The sequence below is a fragment of the Pinus tabuliformis genome, chromosome Q (genome assembly GCF_031772625.1).
Source record: "Pinus tabuliformis cultivar Carrire ecotype Pingquan chromosome Q, CPIR1, whole genome shotgun sequence".
Lineage (NCBI taxonomy): Eukaryota > Viridiplantae > Streptophyta > Pinopsida > Pinales > Pinaceae > Pinus > Pinus tabuliformis.
In genome coordinates this window covers 1,005,494,677-1,005,503,923 of record NC_142296.1, presented here as the reverse complement: position 1 = coordinate 1,005,503,923, position 9,247 = coordinate 1,005,494,677, and the positions used below count along the sequence as shown (strand labels likewise).

At 38.8% G+C, this 9,247-nt stretch overlaps 2 protein-coding genes across 2 annotated transcripts in view; both read left to right on the top strand.

Moving 5' to 3' along the window:
- The first annotated feature begins 257 nt into the window (after positions 1 to 257).
- LOC149222883 (antimicrobial ginkbilobin-2-like protein) lies at positions 258 to 1,070 on the top strand. The gene has a single exon (XM_089387709.1). It carries the CDS (start codon positions 258 to 260, stop codon positions 1,068 to 1,070), a length of 813 nt encoding a protein of 270 aa, XP_089243835.1.
- Positions 1,071 to 1,181: 111 nt separating this feature from the next.
- LOC149222882 (uncharacterized) overlaps positions 1,182 to 9,247 on the top strand; it is a 68,160-nt gene continuing 60,094 nt past the window's right edge. The window contains exons 1-6 of the mRNA XM_089387708.1: positions 1,182 to 1,293; positions 1,390 to 1,529; positions 1,640 to 1,850; positions 1,968 to 2,202; positions 2,428 to 2,578; positions 2,704 to 3,080. Coding sequence (XP_089243834.1) covers positions 1,182 to 1,293; positions 1,390 to 1,529; positions 1,640 to 1,850; positions 1,968 to 2,202; positions 2,428 to 2,578; positions 2,704 to 3,080 — 1,226 coding nt within the window. The remainder of the gene's footprint in view (positions 1,294 to 1,389; positions 1,530 to 1,639; positions 1,851 to 1,967; positions 2,203 to 2,427; positions 2,579 to 2,703; positions 3,081 to 9,247) is intronic.

The following is a 9,247-nucleotide window of genomic DNA, read 5'->3' as shown; positions in this document are numbered from 1 at the left end:
ATTATAATAAAATTATATTATAATAAAATTATAACTTAGAAAATGTCGTATGCTCTCACGTACCAATTCCTAGTTCCTAGTTCAGTGTTTCCGTATTTGAAAGGTCGCCTACGATTTCAGAGCAATTACATCGATTTTGCAACTCTCTTGTCTATCTGATGGTCATTATGAAGAACTTCGATAAGTATAATTGTTTATACTTCACTAATTCTTGTAAGCAGACAACTATTTTCTTTCATTTGATTGCCTTATTATTCATGAGCAATTTTACTTCAGTTTTATCAGATTCGCAGCCACCGTATATGTGCAATGATCATGATTCTACTTACGCTGATGGAAGTACATTTTCCAGCAATTTGAATAGGGTAATGGGTGATCTGGTGAATAATACACCTCAAACAGGGTTCAACACTTCTTCGTACGGACAAAATCTCGACAGAATCTATGGCCTCCTCCAGTGCGCAGGTGACATATCTGAACAAAACTGTTCAACCTGTTCACAGAAAGCAAACGAAACCGTTCGCCAACTTTGCCCACAGAAAAGAGGTGGTCAACTATTGCTGGACAACTGCTACCTGCGATACCAGAACTTTAATTTCTCAGGTCTAGACACCACTGTGTATAAACGTCTGGTGAACAGTAGCAATATTAGTAGCGGTGATATAAATAGTTTTACGACCGCTACTTCAAATCTCCTTTTCAACCTGTATGATGAGGCCTGCAATTTTACAAAGAAGGGATTCGCTCAAGGATCAGCTACATATTCTGTTAATGGCACCGTTTACGGTGAAGTTCAGTGTTGGAGAGATCTATCCATCACGGACTGCAAATCTTGTTTGCAAACCGCAATTAACAACGTCAGCGACGATTATTCTATGAGCCGAGGAGCATTGCTTGGAAGCTGCCTGATCCGATATGAAATATACCCCTTCATTGACACCAGTAGTGCTAGTCCACCTCCAACCTCCGCCCCCTCGGGTGCAAACCCTCCTACAGTAGCTGCTCCTCTGGCCAATGGCACTTCATCCACCATGTCAAGTAATCTCTCATTGCTGCATTCGGCTTTATGATTTGTAGATTATACAATTTGATTGTAATTTCTTTTTATATATATAATAATATTATGTATTCCATGATCTTATTCTACAGATGGTTTCTCTTCAAAAACATTACCCATATTAATGGGGATTGTGGGAGGCCTGCTTTTAGTGATAATGGCCTGTTTGTTTGCAATATGGACGAAAATGAAATCATCTATCTCAGAGAGGCGAGGAACCCGAGCGCAGAATGAAGGTAGAATCTGGAGTTTTGGCCTGTGTTTCGAACGACCAAACTTATGTTAATCTCATGAAATTAAATTTTTATTAACCCTTTTTTGGGTGTACACAGAAACACGTGAGAGTGATCCAGAATCGACGCAACTGAAGCAGACGCAAACTCTCTTCACCGTAGAAGATCTCATAGAAGCAACGGATAATTTTGATGAAACCAAGATGTTTGGAGAGGGAGGGTTTGGTCCAGTATACAAGGTATGTATGTATCTATTATTGTTTCTAACCCATGAAATTGCATGACTTGACATCACATGAAGACGAAGAGGGGTTTTTCACTAGGTTGTTAACGGGACTGATTCTTTCAGGGAACAACCAGAGACGGAATAGAAATAGCAGTGAAGAAGCTGTCTGTAACGTCTGGACAGGGCAAACGAGAGTTTATGAATGAAGTGAAGCTTGTGGCCAATGTTCAACACCGAAATCTTGTAAAGCTGCTTGGGTGTTGTGCCGAGGGACGAGAAAGGTTACTTGTCTACGAGTATTTGCCGAACAAGAGTCTTGACAGCTTTCTGTTTGGTAGGTCACTTCGGATATTTTAAATGGGTGAGAGAAAGATGATAAATCCTTTATAAATTTGATGGGATTGATTATTTAAGAGTTTTCAAATTTGGTATTCTTGAAATACAAATACAGATCCAGAGAAGAAGAGGCATCTTGATTGGCATAAACGCTACAACATCATAACGGGTATAGCTCGTGGTCTTCTTTATCTTCACCAGGATTCACAATTGCGAATCATTCATAGATACATTAAAGCAGGTAACATTTTGCTTGATGAGAGATTGAATGCGAAGATAGCAGACTTTGGGTTAGCAAGACTCTTTCCTGAAGACGAGACTCACATCCAAACAAAAGCTGCAGGAACATAGTAAGAACATTTTCCTCTACCGTTCCCTTATGCAATTTTTCAGCAGTTAAGCATTTATGCAATAGTGTGATTTAGCTACAATCACCACACTTATTAGGGACATGGTGAGAATATTACCTCTACCCTTTGCTAATTCAATTTATGAACAATTTACATTTATGGAGTCGTGTGATTTACCCACATTAAACACCCCACTCATTTGAGGAAATTCGTTGGAGTATGTAGCGGTTACATGGCTCCAGAATATGCAATGCGGGGGCAACTATCAGTAAAGGTTGATGTCTATAGTTTTGGAGTGCTAGTCCTTGAGATTGTGAGTGCAAGGAAAAGCACTCAACGAAATTTTCCGGATGAAATGCAAAGCCTATTAGAATGGGTAAGATTTCAATGGATCACGATTACTTTTTTGTATGAGCAACGATGGTTGTAAATAATGGAGACTTTTGTAATGCAGAAAATGGAGATGAGCAACAGGATTTTCTTTGGACGTTTGTAATGCAGGCATGGAGATTACACAAGCGAGGATGTCTTCCAGATATGATAGATTCGACATTGGCGGAAACAATCAGGCAGGAGCAAGCTTTAAGATGCATTCGTGTTGCCCTTCTATGCACGCAAGCTGATGCAGGCCTCCGTCCAATCATGTCTGATGTTATATTGATGATCTCCAGCGCTCCTGTGACATTGGCAAATCCAACAAAGCCCGCATTTGTGAAAAATAATGACAGCGGCCAGGGAGGATCCACAGCCGGCAGCTCTAGCAGTGGGATTCAGCAGTCAAGGCCGTCTGCCACCGCATCATCCGTTTCGTCTGCCTCTAAATACAGTCCTTTGGTTCCTTCCATAAATGATGTCACCATTAGTGAATTGGACACTATGTAGGATTACTGGATAATAGTAATTTACTGCATCTGAAGTGGGTTTCAAGGGATAATAGTAATTTACTAGATGTGAAAGAGGTACTTCAACCTTTGTTGTTTCGGGGGCATCTTTCCCTTCCCAACCCAAATCAAAATCAAAGTCAAAGGTGTGGGAGGTTGATTTTCAAGAATTTTTTGGAGGTTGATTTTCAAGAATTTTTTGGAAGGTAGAATTTGGGAACGGTTTACATTTAGAGGGATTTGATCTTTCTCCGTTTATGATATATCTGAGTGAGATGGATCTAAACTAGTTTCCGTTGAGAGAAACAATGTCATATTTTGAGATTATCATTATTATGTATATGATTGACATGACTATATCGTTCTCTTCTTTAATTTAATCTATGCTTGGATGCTTAGAGTGGTTTGTGTATTTATCTATTTGGATTTCAATGGTATTGTTTGTGAATTTGTGAATCTTACAATTGCTTTTTTAAATTTCTATCTCTATCTCTCCCGCTCTCCTCTTCTTTTCTTTAATTTAGTGTATGTTGCTTGCCTTGAATGGTTTGTACGTCTATGTTTGGATGCTTTGAGTGGTGTGTATATTTATCTATTTAGATTTCAATGATATTGTCTGTGAAAGTTGTAGTAGTTTTTTTTTTAATTTTATCTCTCTCTTCCTTTCTCTTTCTCTCCCTTTCTCTCCCGCTTTCCTCTCTCTCTCTCCCCTTCATTTCTCTCTCTCTCTCTCTCAATCTCATCCCTTCAACTTTGCCACTATCTCCCTCCCTCTCTCCTTCTCCCTCCTCTCCATCTGTCCTTTGTCTCCTATCTCACCCCTAACATACACTATCTCTCCATCTCTTTTTTGTCACTCTCTCTCTCTCTATGTCTTTCTTCTTCCATCCCTCTCTCTCTCTCTCCTCCCTATCTCCTCTTCTTTGTCCCTCTTTCTTTCCTCTTCTATCACTCTGTTTCTTTGTTCTTCCCTCCCAAATATATCTAGAGTTAACATATATCATGATATATTACTATATATTATAATATAACAAACTTGATATTGTATTAATCCAAAGTGATTAAATTTAATAATATTAATATCGGAGTTAATAATATTAGTATGATTATTAATCTTCTAATATTATTATTAGATTTAATGATGTTTTTTACATGGCATAATAACAAAAATTATAATAAAGCTACATCAAATTAATATTTTCAAATATTACAACTTTCACATGAAAGTATTTATATCTTTAAAGATTTTAATATATCTATAGGATATGGTTTTTCATAGATTTTGGAGCACTATTTTCTATTATTTGTGTTGAATTAATAGTTTTCTTCAATGGAAATGGTATTGGCTTTAGTAAAGAGTAAAGATATTTAAAATAATTTTAATGTGGTTAAAAAAAGTGTTGAAGGTAAATTTATGATCCATTCAAATTCAATGTATATGATAAAAGAACTATTAAAACCATCAAATAATTCTATTATAGCTTTTGTTTCATTTTTATTTAGAGCCACATTAATTTTTATTATTATTTTATTATACGTACATATTTGCACTTCGCCCTATACTAGGGTATAAAATGTGTTTCTCCAAAAAGTAATGAATAATTTTTTTTAATAAAAATAAACAAATTATATATATAATTAAAATAAATATCAAAATAAAATGAAAATAATGCAATGATATATTCTATGTTTTATTATTTTCTAAACTTTTGAATGAATAACATTTGCTTAGTAATTGTGTTTTGAACCTTTATGTCGAAGAATGCCTTATTATATTAAATTATTAAGTAGTTGGCAATATAATTATCATACGAAAAAAATTCTTAATTTGAAAAAAAAATCAAATTAACATTACTATAAAAACATATTTATACAAACATTAACTCTTTGAAATTGTTTAGGCATGCTTGTCAAAACGTTAAATAATAGGTTAATGAGATTTATACCAATACGAAAGGTCAATGTCAAGTTACCATGTGTAATGTTGGGAGTTGGCAATGAGGTTTTCTATAGAGGAATCGAATGCGGAGACCACAGTGAATAAAATAAATCAAGTGAAAGGAAAGGAATTTGAACCAAAATCCCTTGACTGTTTATTAAAAGATTATTAATCTCAGAACATCTACTGCTTTAGCATAAAATCCTTTGGCTGATTATTGATAGCCTGAGATTTTACCGAGATTAAACTGTGTTTTTTAAATGTTTCAAGTTCTTGTTGGAGACACTGTTTTTTCATTGGGTAGCCACCTGTAATTTGTAGGGCTTTTTGAATTCAAATTCGACCATTCCCCCCGCATTCGGTTCATTAATTCCAGATTGGCAACAGATTTCCAAGGATCTTACACATAAATTTTGTCTTAAATGTTGGTCACCTGCTCCATTTGGCCCCATTCCTATCGTTAAATCATGAACAGTGACTTTAACAGTCACTTTCCAGCTGAGCTATGCAATTTCTCCCTGGGTAGCAAAACTCCCTTCGTGCTGTCGAAAACCTTGTGACATTTCCTCATCCTGGTCAATCCTCCAGTCACACAGTTCCCTAACCTGAGAATTGTAGTTTATAGTCTAGCACCTCCTTTCAACTACCTGGAGCGCTAAGACTATGCTACCCTCATATAGCCACCTGGCCAGATCATCGATGTATGGCTTCAGTTGGCTGCCATTCACCTTTCCTGGGAAGGGATCTTCATTCAATTTAGCCAACTAAACTGCTCCACCATTAGTAATCTCCTTAATGACATAGGGCCCTCACCAGTGCATTCTGAATTTCCTTGGAAATTTATCAAACTTGCTATCATATAACAAAACCAGATCATTTACCTTAAAGGTACACAGCTTAATGTGCCTATCATGCCATGCTTTTTTGCGTTGATTTTCGACCTGTTGGTTAAATCTGGTTAAAAATCTCTCTTCCTCAAGCTCAGCCAACGTGCGAGCCTCTCTTCCAAGGCTTCGCGATCCGTCATACCTGCGAGTGCCACTATATGCAAACTAGGCACAATGTATTTTAGGTCCATTGTACTGCGGGTATGCGTAGGTCCCAATCACTTCGCTGAGTGTTGCAAACCTTGGTCAGTGCGTTCTCCAGTACCTTATTGAATGCTTCCACCATCCCGTTATCCTATAGGTGATAAGGCATGCTTTTCTAGTGATATACCTTAAATTCCTTCGTCATCGCACTGATTGTTTCATTCAGAAAGTGCGTACCACGATCACTCATCAAAATGTTTGGACACCCAAATTGCGTCAATACATACTCAAAGAGGAACTTTGCAGCAGTCACACCTATGTAGTCCTTCACAGGCTGTGCCTGCACCCATCGAGTCAAATACTCAGTCGTGGTGATAATGTATTGCGCTCTCGTCTTCTTCCCTTCGGTTTGAATGGGTCCCACAAAATCTATTGCCCATTTCTCAAAAGATTGTAACGTCATTTGTAGATTCAAAGGAAGCTCATCTCTCTATGATGGCTTTCCAGTCCTTTGACACACATCACACACCTTGCAGTAAGCTTTTGAATCCTGATGGAGGGTTGGCCACCACAACCCTGCACGCAGAATCTTCAGTGCGATCGCTCTTGCTGTATAATTGCCTCCCGCGACGCCCTCATGAGTGTCCACGAGGATACTTCTCCTTTCAAACTCTGGTACATATCGTCATAATACTTCATCAGACCCCATTTTGTATAGATGTCTTACAATGATAGAAAAGTCTACTGCGTCCACCATTAAATCCTTCATTTGCTGGATAGTGTGACCTTCTAGGGTAGTTCCTATCGTTAGGAAGTGTATGATATCTTCAAAGTGACCATCTGCGATGCACACTGCAAATAGTTTTGCGTCAGGCAATCCCTCCAAATTAGTGGGATCTTCCCCTATTTCGATGCACGACAGATGGTCTGGTCCCACGTTCATTCATCCAGGGTTCATAATAACATCAAAATCATACTCCTAGAACAATAAAAACCACCTATAGATTCTCCCCCCCAACATAGGCTTATTGACCAGGTATTTCAACACAAAGTGATCCATATACATCTTAATATATCCACCCAACAAATAGTGTCTAAACTTTTGGAGCGTGTATACCATGGCTAACTCTTTGCACTCGGTGGTGAAATAATTCTTCTCAGCCTTGGATAACCTCCTACTTGAAAATGCTATAGGATGGTCCAATTCTCCTCCGCCAGCCTGTGTCAGTACTAATCCTAGTGCTATACATGATGCGTCTACATGTACATGAAACTCCTTCTAATTCAGGAAGAATAAAATCGGCGCGGTGACCATTTTTTCTTTCAATACATCCAGGCTTTTCTTACAGTCCTCGTTCCAACAGAACATGACATCCTTTTTCAACAACTTCTCCATAGGCACAGTGATCTGGGCATAACCCTTCATAAAATTCCTATAATACCCAGTATGTCCTAAGGTTGCGCACAACTATTTTACAGTCCTCGGCACCTCCAAGTTAAGTATCACTGCGATCTTCGTGGGATCCACCATCAGTCCCTGTCTACAAACCACATGACCTAGAAGAGTCCCACAAGGAGAAAAAAATAGGCATTTCTTCAGATTGAGTGCAATCTGGTACCTTCGACAAGTATCTAGAATTAGGTGTAAACTTTCCACATTGCATTTTACCAACCCAAACATAGTCCAGTCATCAAAGCACACCTCTAGAAACTTATGAATGAATTATTTGAATGTAGCAATGACTACGCGTGAAAAAATTGCAGGCTCATTCTTCAATCCGAAATACATTACAGTGTACCAAAAAGATCCCCATTCAGTGATGAAGGTCATCTTGCTTCTATCCTTAGGCGTGATTTTGATCTAATGGTACCTAGAGAACCCATCAGTGAAGGAGTACGCTTCTTGGCCACCTACATTATCCAATACCTCATCATTGAATGGAGTCAGGAAAGGATCATGTACGTAAGCATCATTCAAGTTCCTGAGATCTACACATATTCTTATTTCATCCTTCTGCTTCTTTTCTTGTACCACCATTGGGCTCACCCAATCAGATTCTTCTACGGGCTCAATGATGCCTACCGTAAGCATCTTGTCTAGCTCTAAGTGGACCTTCTCCTTGTACTTCAGATTGAGATGGTAAGGTCTTTTCTTAATCGGCTTCGCGTCGAGTTTTAACGTGATATTCATAATGCCCAGGTCTCCTATTATCCCCTTTAGTTTCGCAAACTTGGTAGGGAACAAATCCTGGTATTCATGGAAAAATTTAGTGACCTTATCTACCATCGCGTCATCCCAGTAATCTCCAATCTTTGCAAATTTGGGCTCTGCCTCCATACCAATATTTCCCTGTTTCATTTTCAGTGGTGTGTTATATCAGGATTCTCATTCTGTAGTCCTTCGACCTTGCGGTGACCCTCGGTTTCAAGGATATTAATCTTTCACGGATCCTCGTCTTCTTCTTCGGCAGTCATGTTATATCATTCCAGCATGTGGCTTAGCTGATTAGTCCAATCGAGTTGAATCAGATCCAAAGGATCCTGCGGTATCCTAAAGATTGCTACTTTAACTTCTTGTAGTGCTTCGTCAATATAGTCAAACCCATCTTCGAAGTTCAACGTTATCATGAATCCTTCACACGGAATATCCCATTCACTTGTACCATGGAGGAGCTCTGTTTCCAAGTACCAATTCATCAGGATGACATCCAAGGTGTGACAGAACAAGTGCACGCATTCTGGTTGGGGCTTCACTCCATAAGCCTTAGCCCATTTAGCCAAGTGTGCACGCCGATCATCCTTCCTGTCATATTTGTTTGTCATTCGTACCTTCGACTTCCCAAAGCATGTTCTCATCATCCTCCTACACTCGCGCCAACCATCAAAGCTACCCTTGTGTGTATCCCACCATCTTGTAGGCGTACCGCGCAGTGCCCAGTCCAAATCCTAGAAGTGCGCTTTTCTGGTACCTCCCTCTCAAATGCATCCAAAACTACATCTACATCATTCAGGCCATCATAAGTGGGCAGATTGCTTACCTCTGATGATACACAGGGCAATGACCAGGTCATCATGTTACAACTTAGCTTGGTCACTTTATGTAGCCGATTCTGCCAGCGCTCTAATTCTTCATCACAGTCTGAGGTGCAGGAACTCTCGTGATCCCATGTAATTCTTCCATCCATTGTCAGATT